The sequence below is a fragment of the Engystomops pustulosus genome, chromosome 10 (assembly GCF_040894005.1).
Source record: "Engystomops pustulosus chromosome 10, aEngPut4.maternal, whole genome shotgun sequence".
NCBI lineage: Eukaryota > Metazoa > Chordata > Amphibia > Anura > Leptodactylidae > Engystomops > Engystomops pustulosus.
Genome location: NC_092420.1, coordinates 29,884,857 through 29,902,053, shown reverse-complemented (window position 1 = coordinate 29,902,053; position 17,197 = coordinate 29,884,857). Strand labels below are relative to the sequence as shown.

Here is a 17,197-nt window from a genome sequence, read left to right as displayed (position 1 = left end):
TTATCCCTGTACCATGACATAACTGTGTGTATTACCCCCTGTACTGTGACATCACTGTGTGTATTATCCCTGTACTACGACATCACTGTGTGAATTATCTCTGTACTGTGACATCACTGTGTGTATTATCTCTGTACTGTGACATAACTGTGTGTATTATCCCTGTACTACGACATCACTGTGTGTATTATCCCTGTACTGTGACATAACTGTGTGTATTATCCCTGTACTACGACATCACTGTGTGTATTATCCCTGTACTGTGACATCACTGTGTGTATTACCCCTGTACTGTGACATCACTGTGTGTCTTATCCCTGTACTGTGACATCACTGTGTGTATTATCTCTGTACTGTGACATCACTGTGTGTATTATCCCCTGTACTGTGACATCACTGTGTGTATTATCCGTGTACTGTGACATCACTGTGTGTATTATCCGTGTACTGTGACATCACTGTGTGTATTATCCCCTGTACTGTGACATCACTGTGTGTATTATCCCTGTACTGTGACATCACTGTGTGTATTATCCCTGTACTGTGACATCACTGTGTGTATTATCCCTGTACTGTGACATCACAGTGTGTATTATCCCTGTACTGTGACATCACTGTGTGTATTATCCCTGTACTGTGACATCACTGTGTGTATTATCTCTGTACTGTGACATAAATGTGTGTATTATCCCTGTACTACGACATCACTGTGTGTATTATCTCTACTGCAGACATTGCCAGATCATGCTTGACAAAGGTCGTGATGACCAAAACGTCGTATATTACCTCTGATCTGTATAGAATTATATAACTTTTGTTCAATTTCTACGGTGAAGGCTCCACTGTGTGAATTATACGTTGAAAACGCTAAAAATAAAAAAATTAAAGAAAACCAGTTTGGTGTGTGCCATGTTCTTTATGTGGATTATGGATGGACTGAGAATCCTACATTGAGCACCACCCATACATGGTGTGCGGTCACTACTGTTTCTACGTTACTGTGTGTATTATCCCTGTACTGTGACATCATTGTGTGTATTACCCCTGTACTGTGACATCACTGTGTGTATTATCCCTGTACTGTGACATCACTGTGTGTATTATCTCTGTACTGTGATGTTACTGTGTGTATTATCCCTGTACTGTGACATCATTGTGTGTATTATCCCTGTACTGTGACATCACTGTGTGTATTATCCCTGTACTGTGACATCACTGTGTGTATTATCCCTGTACTATGACATCACTGTGTGTATTATCTCTGTACTGTGATGTTACTGTGTGTATTATCCCTGTACTGTGACATCATTGTGTGTATTATCCCTGTACTGTGACATCACTGTGTGTATTATCCCTTACTGTGACATCACTGTGTGTAGTATGCCTGTACTGTGACATCACTGTGTGTATTATCTCTGTACTGTGACATCACTGTGTGTATTATCCGTGTACTGTGACATCACTGTGTGTATTATCTCTGTACTATGACATCACTGTGTGTATTATCCCTGTACTGTGACATCACTGTGTGTATTATCTCTGTACTGTGACATCACTGTGTGTATTATCTCTGTACTGTGACATCACTGTGTGTATTATCCCTGTACTGTGACATCACTGTGTGTATTATCCCTGTAATGTGACATCACTGTGTGTATTATCCCTGTACTGTGACATCACTGTGTGTATTATCTCTGTACTGTGACATCACTGTGTGTATTATCCCTGTACTGTGACATCACTGTGTGTATTATTTCTGTACCTCATTGATTATCTCTGTATTATGACAGAAATATCTATCCTAATCGAGGCCTTTTGGGATGTAATGCTGACATGTTGCAATGGAGACCTTTCCACAAGTTTAGTTATGGGTCCCCATTGTTACTAGATATGTCCCTACATTTAACTCTAAAATGCTTTGCAAGTTCATAGTCGACTCAATGGGACTGATTTATCACACCTTAGCACATTGTGCGCCAATGTATATTATAAACCCTGCATCCGCCAATTAAAGAGGTTACAGCCTACTGAAATATCTGGGGTCTGGCTGCACTGCCGAATAATTGTATACAAGGCTCATTCCACTGCCGGACATGGCCCCATTCACATTTACTTGGTGGTGGGCAAGAAATTTTTGTGTGTCAAGGAAACAATAAATAGAATGAAATACGGTAAAAATGTACTAGAAAAAGACTTGAAAGAAGCCAAGGAAATTATAAGAATGGACAGATTAGATTACAAAGGAATTTTATTAAAGGGGATCTGCAGTGACATGCAACATAAGATAGGATCAGTGGGGGCTCCATTGTACCCCCGTTGTGACCAGAAATGAAGAGAGCAGCAGATCACGCATATGCCGGCTGCTCTATTCACCTCTATGGCCCTGACCAAGATTGCTGAGAATGAGATAAATGGAGCAGCCAGCGCATGCGCGACCAGTTGCTCGCTTCATCTCGGGTCACAACGGGGGTACAATGGACCCCTTGTTCTGATCCATGGCTGTCCAATCACTGAGACCCCCCAGAATCAGCAAGTTGTCACTGGAAAACCACTTTAAACTTGTTATTTATATTTATTGGGACAATCAAATTGCAATATACAGTGAAGCCCACTGTGGCTACCTTGAGGCTTCAGCATTGGAGGTCAAAATACAGTGACCCACAAGGATCCTGAGAAGATGTGGCAATGTTACTATTGATCAGTTCAATATTCTATAGAATTTTTAGAGACTGGACATTTTCCTTGACTTCTGTTTCTTATTTGAAATCAAGAAAACCAACACATTTTAGCCAAAGCATCATTTATTGCAGCAAGTGACATTCTATTCATATTTGAAGGATGTGACCTTGAAGTCGCCCTTGACAGAGAGATATGTGAGTTTGTCATAGCCATGACGATTCGGGAATGAGATTTCATGACCATCAGGGAGTTTCACGTCAAACTTATCTCCTGTGAATTTTATCGAGATCTATAGAAGAAAACAAACTGCATTTATAAATATATTCATTTTCCATTTCTGTAGATTGTCTGTCATTGTATTACGGATAATAATTCTAAATAAAGAAACCCAAGGTTACACGTTTACGAGTCTAAGATGCCGGATATACAGGGGCTACCTTCAAATGACTCATCTCTGATCCTATCACACCTACCTTGGCATCTGTCCCTGGTGAAAAGCATTGGTGTCCATCTCTTTGTTCCGATTCCCAACTGTTGCTACGCTTGGAGTTGCACACAATTGTGTTTTCCGTCAGACGTGGGTTGAAATGTAGCCCTATATCACTGGAGCTGCGGCCCAGATTGAAGGAGAAGCTACGGAGGAAAGAGGCATTTTATCTTAAAGGTAACATTTCACAATGACAGACTTGTGAGATATATACTCTCAGGACAAGAGCTCTTGGAGACCTTCTCATATATTCCTTAGTGCATTAATCACACACCTTCCATGCCTCATTAATTGTAAGATTAAAGAAAACCTAACATTTGATTTCATTTCATGCATTATGAACCAAACATACCCTGAGAATGCTGTAGCTACACTAGCCCTGAGTCGAGTGGTTTTGCTCAAAAAACTATTATAAAATTCAGGACCTTGGGAAAGCTGGGTTGCATGTATGCTGCTGTTCATAAACACATTACAAAGAGCTTCCTGAGCTGTCCAGCCTGGACTAATCAACCCGAGCTCGATGTCAGGTGACTCATATGCAGCAGCTGGGGGATGGTGCAACGATTGATTACTTCTGCCTGTCAAGGAAAACACAATGATTACATCAATCTCTGAAGCAGTGCATAATTAGGGTAAGGAGAGAAGTGCTGAGCCAGCTACAGGAGCCACAGAGCCTCATTATCATAATTTTATAATTGGTTTTTCAGCAAAACCACTCAATGCAGGAATTAATCAAGATATGTTTCAGTGCATGATGCAAGATATGCATCAGTGTAGCCACAGCATTCTCAAGGTATGTTTGGCTCACAATGCATGAAAACAAATGGTAGATTTCCTTTAAGTATTCTTTAAATTCTAATTCTTTAGTACTAGTGCTTTAAAGTCATAATTTCAAATTTATTGCTGTCTGGGTATATAATTACAGACAGCAGCCCACATTTAATAAAGTGTTTGTGCCAGTTTTCTGTCTTTGACTTTGCACTGAAAATAACGTGCAGATTCGTTGCACATTTATTAAAAAAGTGTCTGCAGCAGTTTTGTGTTGCGGCTGCACTGTGCCTGACAAGACAGAAAAAATGTGCACCACAAGGGGTGAATTACTGCTTACTCGGACTGTGCTCCAAAATTCTGTCCCACGTGCACCACAATTCTGCAGCATGAACAAAGTGTACCAAAAAAAATGGTGCACACTTTTAGAGCAGTGCAGGGGCACCAGATTCATGAAATCCATGTAAAACAATTCATGAATCTGTCGCTCACTTCACAGGCAAACTGCACTTATTTTTTATCTGTGTCACTTACGTGGTCACACGCTGCTCCGTCTGCAATTGTCAGCGGTGCACAAGTATTGAAGAAACAGGAAAGACAAAGTAGTCCAATTCCTGGTGACTTTATTTTCCGTATAAACTCGAGTATAAGCCGAGTTTTTCAGCACAAAAAATGTGCTGAAAAACTCAAACTCGGCCTATACTCGAGTCAAAAAAATAAATAACTCAAAACTCACCTTTCCGGCGGGCACCGCTCCCCCGTCCCGTCGGGCAAGCGCTCCCCCATCCCGGGCACCGCTCCCTCGTCCCGTCGGGAACCACTCCCCCGTCCCCCGTGGTAGATATAGTTGATAAAAAAAATAAATAAATCTAAACTCACCTTTCCGGCGCCCCCCTCAGGTCTTCTGCGCGATCCGCCCGGCAGCAGCAGCAGCGGCGGCAGCTCCGTGCGCCGTCACATGGTATTGTATGTGCCGGCAGCCGACACACACGCTTGATGTCTGTTGACATCAGAGCTGTGCGTCGCACGGAGCTGCCAACGCTGCTGCTGCCGGGCGGATCGCGCAGAAGACCTGAGGGGGCCGCCGGAAAGGTGAGTTTAGATTTATTTATTTTTTTAATCAACTACCTCTACCATGGGGGACGGGGGAGCGGCTATTTACTGGGGCAGGGGCCGCTGGCAGGCTGTATACTGGGGAAGGGGGCTGGCAGGCTGTATACTGGGGCAGGGGGCTGGCAGGCTGTATACTGGGGCTGGCAGGCTGTATACTGGAGGCAGGGGGCTGACAGGCTGTATACTGGGGGTAGGGAGCTAGCAGGCTGTATACTGGGGCAGGGGGCGGGCAGGCTGTATACTGGGGCTGGCATGCTGTATACTGGAGGCAGGGGGCTGGCAGGCTGTATACTGGGGCTGGCAGGCTGTATACTGGGGTAGGGGGCTGGCAGGTTGTATACTGGGGCAAGGGGCTGGCAGGCTATATACTGGGGCAGGGGGCTGTCAGGCTGTATACTGGGTCAGGGGGCTGTCAGGCTGTATACTGGGGCTGGCAGGCTGTATACTGGAGGCAGGGGGCTGGCAGGCTGTATACTGGGGGCAGGGGGCTGGCAGGCTGTATACTGGGGCAGGGGGCTGGCAGACTGTATACTGGGGCAGGGGGCTGTCAAGCTGTATACTGGGGCAGGGGGCTGGCAGGCTTTATACTGGGACTGACAGGCTGTATACTGGAGGCAGGGGGCTGGCAGGCTGTATACTGGGGCAAGGGGCTGGCAGGCTGTATACTGGGGCAGGGGGCTGGCAGGCTAAATACTGGGGAGGCTGTGACCAATGCATTCCCCACCCTCGGCTTATACTCGAGTCAATAGGTTTTCCCAGTTTTTTTTGTGGTAAAATTAGGGGCCTCGGCTTATGCTCGGGTCGGCTTATACTCGAGTATATACGGTATACTTTTTTTGCTGCCTGGTCTATGGCACAGTCATCATATGGCTGTTCTACCATCATCCACACTTTTTGTATTTAACTTCCCTTCCCTTTTACATCCTTAAAAATAAACATTCTTGGACCTTTGGACCTAAAATAGGCTGGACCTCAACAAGATCTATATCTTGTTTTTCGTTGTAGGGGGAACAAAAAGAAGATTCTGCAAGGTTAATGAATATTCTATATATCAAGAAATATATCTTCTACACAGTCCTGCAATGAGTTAGCACTCCTAAATTCCTGCAACTTTTAAGGGGTTGTACCAACTTTGATTGTTATCTCTTATCCACAAGAGAAAGGATAAAAATCTAGTTGGTGATGGGGGGGGGGGGGGTCCAACTGCTAGACACCCCACAAATCAAGAAAGTGGGATCCCGTACTCACTAAAAGAATGAAGCGGCAGGTGGAATATAAATCCTGCCGCTTCATTCACTAGTAAAGGAGTGTCGGTAATTGGTGAACACAACAATTAGCAACATTCACTGTCAATAAGAGCACCGGCATAGCTGAGTGTTTCCTTGGCTCCCATAGTATTGAATGGAGCTGAGGAACATGGGCTTCACTTTATTCAGTTATCTTCACCCCCATTCTTGTGTCCGTTGACTGTCCAAGCAGTTGGACAGCCACTGATCAGATTGTGATTACTTATCCATTCTATAGGGGATTATAATAAAATTGGTACAACCCCTTTAATGTTCCATGGACTAAAACTTCAAATACAGTAACTTACTTCTTGGCATCTCCAGGGAGTTTCCCTTTCAGCTTCAAACTTTCCCCAGACTTCAGCTCTAGGTTCAGAATTTCAAATTTCTCCTGTTTTATAAAAATAATATTAAATAGTCATTATACTTTATATTTGTCTGTATAGAATGGAATGCATATTTGATATATATTTATACCATACCATACACCATGTACTGTATTCCAAACACATATATAAATATGATATTTATATCATCAACAACTGTATATGGTATCTATGACTCATAAGGTGCACAATAATATAAGTTGGATTAAACCGCCAACTTTAAAGGGGTTGTACAGGATCTTAAAATTAAAAAATGTGGGCAGCATGGTGGCTCAGTGGTGAGCACTACAGCCTTGCAGCGTCGGGGTACTGGGTTCAAGCCCCATCCAGATCAACATCTGCAAAGAGCTTGTATGTTCCATGTTTGCGTGGGTTTCCTCCTGTTTCCTCCCACACTCCAAAACATACTGGTAGTTTGATTAGATTGTGAGCATCATGGGGACAGGGACCGATTGGCAAGCGCTGTGTAATCTTTGTGCGCTATAAAAATAAAGGAGTTATTATTATTAATTAATATATGGCTGTGGGGGGGCTATAAAACAATAAACACCTCATACTCACCTCCTCCAGCCCCCCATTCTCCAAAAGATAAGTTATCCACAGAGTTATCAGAACAGAAAGTTGACACCATTCTCTATATAGTGGTCAGACCAAGTTATTGCAAGTCACCTGCCATAAATTTGAACGGGAACCAAGCTGCGGTGACTCAGTTCTGGATGGGATTTATAACCTTTGTAAATAGAGAAAAATTGAATTGCTTCCCATTTCCCATATCTCTTTACTTCCATTAATTATAGTAGCTTAAAGACCTTGATAAGATGCATCTATAAATCCAGGGAATACCGGAGAGATTATCATATACTGGGAGCCACCTGCTTCCCTCCTAGATAAATAAAGGTTGGATCTAATGTATAAACCTTGTAGACAGTCACAGCGGGGGAGGGGGCGCATTGTACAGAAGATTCATGAATAGTAAAATGTTTGTCATTAATCTAAATTAATTCTCAAGAATATACTTGGGCATATTTTATTAAGCAGCAATTAGACGGGTGTCTTAAAAGGGTCGTCTCATTTAGAAAATGCATTATGAAATTCCCTCTATGGGAATTCTGAGTAAATGGAGAAAAGTAGTTCATTTGGTATCTCCATCAATTAATCAGAACAGAGTTTCTGCGTCTCCTCTCTTTGTAGCAGTCGCCTGTTCGTGCATTACAAGCCACTGATTCAGAGGGAAACCCGGTAATGCTTCATTTTACCTCTGACAGCACAGAAAGCAAAACAATTACCGTATATACTCGAGTGTAAGCCGACCCGAGTATAAGCCAAGACCCCTAATTTTACCACCAAAAACTGGGAAAAACTACTGACTCGAGTATAAGCCGAGGGTGGGAAATGCATTGGTCAAACCCCCCCAGTAGTACAGCCTGCCAGCCCCCAGAAGAATACATCAGCCCCTAGTAGTATACAGCAGCCCCCAGTAGTATACAGCAGCCCCCCTGTAGTATACAGCAAGCCCCTAGTAGTATACAGCAGCCCCCATGTAGTATACAGCAAGCCCCTAGTAGTATACAGCAGCCCCCATGTAGTATACAGCAGCCCCTAGTAGTATACAGCAAGCCCCTAGTAGTATACAGCAGCCCCTAGTAGTATACAGCAGCCCCCCTGTAGTATACAGCAAGCCCCTAGTAGTATACAGCAAGCCCCTAGTAGTATACAGCAGCCCCCCTGTAGTATACAGCAGCCCCCCTGTAGTATACAGCAAGCCCCTAGTAGTATACAGCAGTAGTAGTATACCGATGTCCCCGATGTCAGCGCGTCCCGTCTTCTTTCTTCTCCTGGGCTCCTCTTCACTCTTCTCGCGCCCATGCTTTCTTCTAGCAGGCGCATACTATGACGCGGCCGCTGCTGACGTCATAGTATGCGCGGCCATGAAGAAAACATGGCAGCGTCGATAATAGAAGAAAGAAGAGAGAAGAGGAGCCGCGGAGAAGAAAGAAGACGGGACGCGCTGACATCGGGGACATCGGTAACTCGCGCCGACATCGGGGAGCGGCGCTGACATCGGAGGGTGAGTATTTAATTTTATTTTTTTAAGTGGGTAATTTTTTTGGGGTAATAGACTCGTGTATAAGCCGAGGGGATGTTTTTGGGGGGGGGAGTTTTGAAAAACTCGGCTTATACACGAGTATATACGGTATATGCAGATTCCGCCCCATAAGACTAAAATAGGAACATCTCTCCTAGGTCCTGATGGGTCCATGTGAGATTCTCAAATTCTCGTATTCCCCACTATTTCGCAGCATCTTCTCTTATCATTCTGCCTTGTATCATCCTTCTGTTATTCCTCCTAGATATTTATTATTACATTGCCAACTGGGCGTTACCCTTCTGTATGTCTGGAGAGTGCGTTTCTGTGTATGCTGCCGCTGAGCGGGCAGTTCTGTAGGTATAAAGTCAGTAACACCCAATTGTATATACAGTCACAAATTCCTGTATGAAACTCAATGGGGCAAATTTCTTCGCTTTGCGACACACTTTTTTCGGACTGTGTGTGCGTTGCGATTGTGTCGCATGCAACCTGTTTTTTTGGCGCAGCGGCACTGGCTTCCATGCGACACAATTTAAGGGGCGACTGATTCGCACTGAGTGTGGGATTTAACCTTCAACTTGTGTCACAAGAACAAACATGTACCAGGAAGAAGAAGGTGAACTCCGTTGGACCTGAGCGGGGAAGCGACACATGCAGGATATGAGCCGGACAATGCACTTTCTGTGAACTCCGGTGGTAAGTAAGTAAATGTGCCCCAATGTCGAGGGTTCTATAAAAAGGATGATCCAAAATTATTCTTTTATTGCTAACTCAAGTGCAGAATTCACTAAATTGAATCATCAGCCAGATCTCTTTGGGATACTGAACTTTTTTTCTGGGACCACTAAATGAAAATTTAAATTGTAGGGTGTTGGGAGATGGTGTCGGATGAGAGTAAACAAACCGGGGCACAGATCAGACGGACCGCGGCGCGGGACATCAGCAGCGCCGGAGGAGGTAAGTACACAGTTATTTTTTTTTTTAAATAGCCCACCCCAGCCCGGCCCTAAATTATTTCTTAAACTCGGATAACCCCTTTAAGGTGTGAATAACCCACCTTCTAGACCCCCTCCTGGGACAAAAGAAAAGGGTGATTAAGAAAAATGTTTCAAAATATAAATATAAAACTCATAACATATAATAATAATAATAAAAATATCATGTTAAAACACATTAGATGTCATGTAAAATATAAATACCAAGGATCAGTTGCCAACAGAAACTAAATCGATCTTATAATATTGGCACCTGAGATTGGAAAAATCTTTAACTAGTTTTTCTACATGGAGCCCATTGACTATAAGGGAAGTCTGAACAGAAAGTCGCTAAAAGTCTCAACTTTCTTAATCTATACTTTGCCTTCCATATCTCAAATATTTACTTACATATATTGAATGTTCTATTATGATGAACCTTCACCAAAAGTCAAAACTTTTATATTTCCTTCTAAGAAATGTGTCATGAGAAAATGGGCGGCACGGTGGCTGAGTGAGCAGCACTTCTGCCTTGCAGATTCAAATCCCACCCAGGTCAACATCTGCAAAGAGTTTGTATGTTCTCTCCCATGTTTGCGTGGGTTTCCTCCGGGTACTCCGGTTTCCTCCCACACTCGAAAACATACTGTTAGGTTGTTTAGATTGTGAGCCCCATGGGGACAGGGAACAATTTGACATGCTTTGTGCAGCGCTGCGTAATCTGTGTGCGCTATATAAATAAAGAATTATTATTATATAAAGAATTATTATTATTCAAATTTTTAAATACTTTTTCATTTTGGATTTCATCTTCACCTAACATAAAACATGGTCTATAAATGTGACCGTTTTTTTATCGGCCTTTGCAGTACATACAATGGACTGAAATTTTGTGTTTTTTGCTTTTCACTTTTTATCCTCGTCACGTAGGCGGAAGTTAAGGAGTGGCTGAGTTATTCCAATATTATTAGAGGGTGAGTGAATGCTAGCAGCTCTATTATACTGATGGAGGTCTAAAGATAGTAATCATGTACACGTAGATAAGAATCTGAATGCCGCTCCCTGTTCTCCATCAAATCTTGGAGACCATACAGACATACTTACCACTGAATCATGGTTTACTCTATAAACAAACCCACAATGCAGTATGAGACAATACTGACTGCCACTAAAAGATCCCATTAAATTTTAATTGGGTCAATTTTGTTACATAATTCATTAAATGAATAATATTTAATGTATTTCTATGTAGAGAGTATATAGAGATATTACATTGGACATCATTGATATTGATATGGGTGCATTATTATGGCCCCATGTGACTAGGAGCCTGTAAAGAGCCATAATGGGGCAGATTTACTTGCCCGGTCCATTCGCGATCCAGCGGCGCGTTCTCTGCGCTGGAATCGGGTCCGGCCGGGATTTATTAAGGTAGTTCCTCCGCCGTCCACCAGGTGGTGCTGCTGCGCTGAAAAGCATCGGAACGCGCTGGAGTTCACCGGCTCAGGCTGAGTGAAGGTAAGTGCAAGCTCCGCGCCCCCCGATTTCCGTCGCGTGCATGCCAGCGCCGATGCGCCACAATCCCATCGCGTGCGCCAAAATCCCAGGGCAATTCAGGGGAAATCGGCGCAAAACGGAAATATTCGGGTAACACGTCGGGAAAAAGCAAATCAGGCCCTTAGTAAATGACCCCCAATGTGTCCATGTAAATGAAGCCTTAGTCTACTTACTCTTTTATGAACATTAAAGGGATTTCAGAGATTTAGATATTTAGGACTGGCTTTAGCATAGGTCATCAATGTCAGATTGTTGAAGAGCTGACACTGGAGGTACTAGGTCATCAATATTAAAACACCCTTTAATTTCCATCTACTGCAGCTACTACAATGCAGTAAAGAGGATATTGCCACCCTAAGAGGAGTTCAATACGGAAAGTCACAACATTATTAACCTTCATATTATTATTATTATTATTATTATTATTTTCATACTTAAGAATAACATACCGTATATACTCGAGTATAAGCCGACCCAAGTATAAGCCGAGGCCCCTAATTTTACCACAAAAACCTGGTAAAACCTATATATTTTTTACTCGAGTATAAGCCGAGTTTGGGTTTTCAGCACAATTTTTTGTGCTGAAAAACCAGGCTTATACTCGAGTATATAAGGTATTATAAATTGCTAACAATTACTTATTAATTCTTGTGCCGCATATTGTAGTACATCTCAATGAAATGATGGAGTCTTAAGATTTAATCATCTAATTCAGTATGCTCCCAAGCGTCGGCATCTTTTTTGAGGTGCCGGTCCACAGGATAAAACCCGTGATTGGTGCTAGCACCGATTGCGGGTGTTACCAGCCCGTGACCCCTCTCCATGTAGCATCACCCGATGCGCCGTACTATTACGGAGCTTGTTGGGAAGGGGTTAAAGGGAACCTGTCACCTCAGCAAAGGTACACCAGCCCTAAATATTCCAGTATTCTGCATGGAAATGTTTTCCAATTGCTGCTTTTCTCATCTTTATACATTGTCCAATTCTTCGAAAATTAACTTTTATTTCTTCTCACCTTTTACTAGGATAAAGTTAAAGGAGACATTTATCAGGACTTGTAAAGCAGATTTTTGCTATAAAAGCCCTGAAATAATTGCAATTACTAGCGAACCTCCGGTAATTGCAATAACTGCCCCCTTCATGCCATCTCCACATCAGGTGAGCGTGAGGCCGGTGGCGGATTGGGCTGCGCACTAGGTGTAGCCTGCAAACATTCAGTACTAAAATTTTGCGGGTTATAACTAGAGATGAGCGAGCACTAAAATGCTCGGGTGCTCGTTATTCGAGACGAACTTTTCCAGATGCTCGAGTGCTCGTCTCGAATAACGAACCCCATTGAAGTCAATGGGAGACTCGAGCATTTTTCAAAGGGACCATGGTTCGGGAATAAAATGTGTTATTTAATTGAAAAAGAATGTCTTCTGATAAGTGATCAGATGTATGCAAACATCTGCAATCTATTCTTCACTGTTCCGCGCGTATATTATCTCCCGACAAGTTAACAGATGTGAAGAACAGTGAAGAATAGAATAAAAACAGTGAACACAGGATCATTTCAGTGAAAAACACAGTGAAGAATAGATTACAGATGTTCGGCACATCTGCTTACTTGTCGGGAGAGGAGATACCCTGTCCCGGGATCCGCTCCTCTTCTTCCACTGAAGTCTCCCCGATGTCTCCCTGGTGCCCGATGTCTCCCTGGTGCCCGATGTCTGCCTGCTGCCCGATGTCTCCCTGGTGCCCGATGTCTCCCTGCTGCGCGCGATGTCTCCCTGCTGCGCGCGATGTCTCCCTGCTGCGCCCGATGTCTCCCTGCTGCGCCTGATGTGTCTCTGCTGCGCCCGATGTGTCTCTGCTGCGCCCCATGTGTCTCTGCTGCGCCAGATGTGTCTCTGCTGCGTCAGATGTCTCCCTGCTGTGCGATGTCTCCCTGCTGCCGTTCCGCGTGTATCTTCCGACAAGTAAGCAGATGTGCCGAACATCTGTAATCTATTCTTCACTGTGTTCTTCACTTAAATGATCCTGTGTTCACTGTGTTCACTGTTTTTTTTTATTCTTCATTGTTCTTCACTGTGTTTGTTTAATTAAATGCTCGATCTCGAGCAGGGGAAATACTCGTCCGAGCAACGAGCCGTTTCGAGTACCTTAATACTCGAACGAGCATCAAGCTCGGACGAGTATACTCGCTCATCTCTAGTTATAACGCAAATCTAGACCTACCATAGAATTGACCTACTGATATATCCAGTGGTGCCAGAGTGGCAGGGACTTCAACATACACTAGTGCATGAGCGCCGGCACATGATAAGTATCAAAGAACCGTGCTAAACTCCCTCCACTTTCTCACGACTGATTCTGCTTCCTAAGAATGACCCTCTCTGCCTACATCCCTCTTTTTCCAAATTTTTGTGCGCTGTGAGCCTGGGAAGACGTCTAATGCCAGCTAGAGACACGCAGTGCCAGTGGCGAGATCACAGGCACACCACGCATGTGCAAGGCTTTTGGAAGAAGAAGAGTGACATAGACAGAGAGAGGTTCCTAGGTACTATTTAGAATCAGTGTGCCTTACTCGGGTGTCTTAAGCACCCCATACACATTTAATAAAAATTGGATGAATTGCGGTTTATTACAAGCTTCTAATATATTTAGTGCCTACTACCAGGGGTATAACTAAAGCGGTAGCAGCCTTAGCAGCTGCTACGGGGCCCACAGTGTTAGGGGGCCCCAGCATCTGATCTGATACACTAAAGAATGCAGGATGTGCTCCATTATGTACATATTATGCTGCACATTGCACATCATAATATGTACAGTATATAACAGTGCACAATACATAACATAATATGCATATAACAGTGCACATCTTCCACAGTACACAGCATAAATCAGCAGCTCAGATAAGAAATGTCAGGGAGAGGGAGGGGACAGCGGAATGAAAGGACTTGGGATTTCTCATCTTTAATTCCTGCCATGTACCTCCCCCCATGTGGTCAGCAGCTGCTGGGACAAATCTGTGTAAGTGTATAAATGTGTATATCAGGGCATAAATGTGTGCGTATTAGTGTATAAATGTGCAAATATACAAATATGTATATTTTCGGAGGGTGTAGGGGGGCCCATTCAGAAGTTTGCTATGGGACCCTGCCTCTCCTAGTTATGCCCGTGCCTACGACTATCCCCATTTGCAGATGTTAGGACAGATAAGAATCAGACAAAACTCAAGTTCCCTATGCTTTTTTATATCTATTTTATTTATATATTATTTATATAATTTCCCTTTATTGTCTGTGTAATGATTTCTACCAGAGCAAATAATAATTACTAATCGTTTTCTTATTTTTTATCATGGAGGGTTACACCAATGGAGTTATGTCACTATAACAATTATTGATACCCCATTGAGAGATGATTCAGTGATATCTAAAGTTTGTGAGACTCATTCTCATTCACGGAAGTTCCTCTGTGCCGCCTGGTTGTGATATGATATAAAATGGGAAGGGATGGAAAATCTCAAATGAAGAATTATCCAATTTATGATTTATCATGCAGAAAAAAGAGTATTAGAGAAAGGGAATACAGGCAGTCCCCATTTTACATACAAGATAGGGTCGGTCGGTTTGTTCTTAATTTTAATTTTTATGTAAGTCGAAACTGTATATTTTATAATGGTAGATCCAGACAAAAAAAAATTTTGACCCAGTGACAATTGGAGTTTAAAAATTTTTTGCTGTAATTGGACCAAGGATTATCAATAAAGCTTCATTACAGACACCTTACAGATGATTATTGCAGTCTGGGACTATAATAAAGCATCCAGAGAGCCACACCAGAGGTCACAGTGGGCAGATGGGTCCGTATTTAACTAAGGGTCGGCTGTAAGTCGGGTGTCCTTAAGTAGGGGACCGCCTGTATACAGAAAAATCTGGTTTCTTGAATTGGCTCTGATTTGTTGTACAGCTCAATTCAAAGATCTGCAATACCAGACACAAAGTTACCTCACACCCTCTTATCTGTATTAATATCTTATAATATTCATTTATAGCTAAGCATTAACTTACAGACATGGTGCAGAGTGAGATGGAGCGTCTACAGGGAAGCGGCAGTGAAGTAACACCTTCCAGGATATTAACCCTTATTATATACTCTGCCTCCGTAGTTAATATTAACTTCAGGACTTTGAACTGGTTTCAGTGTGAATTCTATTGTGACCCAGCCAGACCTTAGGGAATAAGTAATACAATAATTTCACATAAAGACATGAATGGGTTTTGCTGTGGAGATGTCACCAATGTTTGCAGTGACTCAGAGCGTTACAGTCTCCAGTTCCCGATCAATGTGGAATGTAGGTTCAAACAAAACCTTTACATTAGAGAGTGGTGAGTATCCCGTGTGTCTTTCACCTCTGTGGGGGTTTACATCTCCATGAAGACATATAAAGCCCGAGACACAAAAAAACATTTTTTTTACACATTTTACGCCCTTAATTTCGAGTCTGTGGTTTTAATTCATTACTAGTATTCATTTAAGTAGAGTTTTAGTTCACATTGTGTTATATACAGGCAGTCCCCGGGTTACGTACAAGATAGGGTCCGGAGGTTCGTTCTTAACTTGAATTTGCATGTAAGTCGAAACTGTATATTTTATAATTGTAGATCCAGACAAAAAAAATTTTGTCCCCAGTGACATTTGGAGTTTAAACATTTTTTGCTGTAATGGGACCAAGGATTATCAGTAGAGATGAGCGAGTATACTCATCCGAGCTTGATGCTCGTTCGAGTATTAAGGTACTCGAAACGGCTCGTTGCTCGGACGAGTATTTCCCCTGCTCGAGATCGAGCATTTAATTAAAAAAACACAGTGAAGAACAATGAAGAATAGAATAAAAACAGTGAACACTGTGAACACAGGATCATTTAAGTGAAAAACACAGTAAAGAACACAGTGAAGAATAGATTACAGATGTTCGGCACATCTGCTTACTTGTCGGAAGATACGCGCGGAACGGTGCGAACAAAATAGTATGTGAAGAACAATATATATGTGTGAAGAACACATTGAAGAACACGGTGAGCAGGACAGAGACACCGGGGAGCAGCACAGAGACACCGGGGAGCGGCACAGAGACACCGGGGAGCGGCACGGAAACATCGGGCAGTGGCACGGAGACATCGGGCAGCGGCACGGAGCGGCACGGAGACATAGGGGCACGGAGACATAGGGGCACGGAGACATAGGGGCACGGAGACATCGGGGGACGGAGACATCGGGGCACGGAGACATCGGGGCACGGAGACATCGGGGCACGGAGACATCGGGGCACGGAGACATCGGGGCACGGTGACATCGGGGCACGGAGACATCGGGGCACGGAGACATAGGGGCACGGAGACATAGGGGCACGGAGACATCGGGGCACGGAGACATCGGGGCACGGAGACATCGGGGCACGGTGACATAGGGGCACGGAGACATCGGGGCACGGAGACATCGGGGCACGGAGACATCGGGGCACGGTGACATAGGGGCACGGAGACATCGGGGCACGGAGACATCGGGGCACGGTGACATAGGGGCACGGAGACATCGGGGCACGGAGACATCGGGGCACGGAGACATCGGGGCACGGAGACATCGGGGCACGGAGACATAGGGGCACGGAGACATCGGGGCACGGTGACATCGGGGCACGGAGACATCGGGGCACGGAGACATCGGGGCACGGAGACATAGGGGCACGGAGACATCGGGGCACGGAGACATCGGGGCACGGAGACATCGGGGCACGGAGACATCGGGGCACGGAGACATAGGGGCACGGAGACATCGGGGCACGGAGACATCGGGGAGACTTCAGTGGA

The 17,197-nt window shown here is 43.9% G+C and overlaps 1 protein-coding gene across 1 annotated transcript; it reads right to left on the bottom strand.

Annotated features, from left to right (window-relative positions):
- Nucleotides 1-2,789: 2,789 nt before the first annotated feature.
- LGALS2 (galectin 2) lies at nt 2,790-15,489 on the bottom strand. Its single transcript, XM_072127772.1, has 4 exons — nt 15,398-15,489; nt 6,642-6,724; nt 3,153-3,312; nt 2,790-2,968 (listed from the first exon to the last, which is right to left on the bottom strand). Exons 1-4 carry the CDS (start codon nt 15,401-15,403, stop codon nt 2,822-2,824), a joined length of 396 nt encoding a protein of 131 aa, XP_071983873.1. The 5' UTR covers nt 15,404-15,489; the 3' UTR covers nt 2,790-2,821.
- Nucleotides 15,490-17,197: the final 1,708 nt, after the last annotated feature.

What these genes read in the sequence shown, in the direction of transcription:
- LGALS2 (XM_072127772.1), bottom strand. An exon ending in CTCCCTGGAGATGCCAAGAA is followed by an intron (nt 3,313 to 6,641) that starts GTAAGTTACTGT and finishes TTTCCTCCGTAG; the next exon opens with CTTCTCCTTCAATCTGGGCC. An exon ending in CACCAGGGACAGATGCCAAG is followed by an intron (nt 2,969 to 3,152) that starts GTAGGTGTGATA and finishes TTTCTTCTATAG; the next exon opens with ATCTCGATAAAATTCACAGG.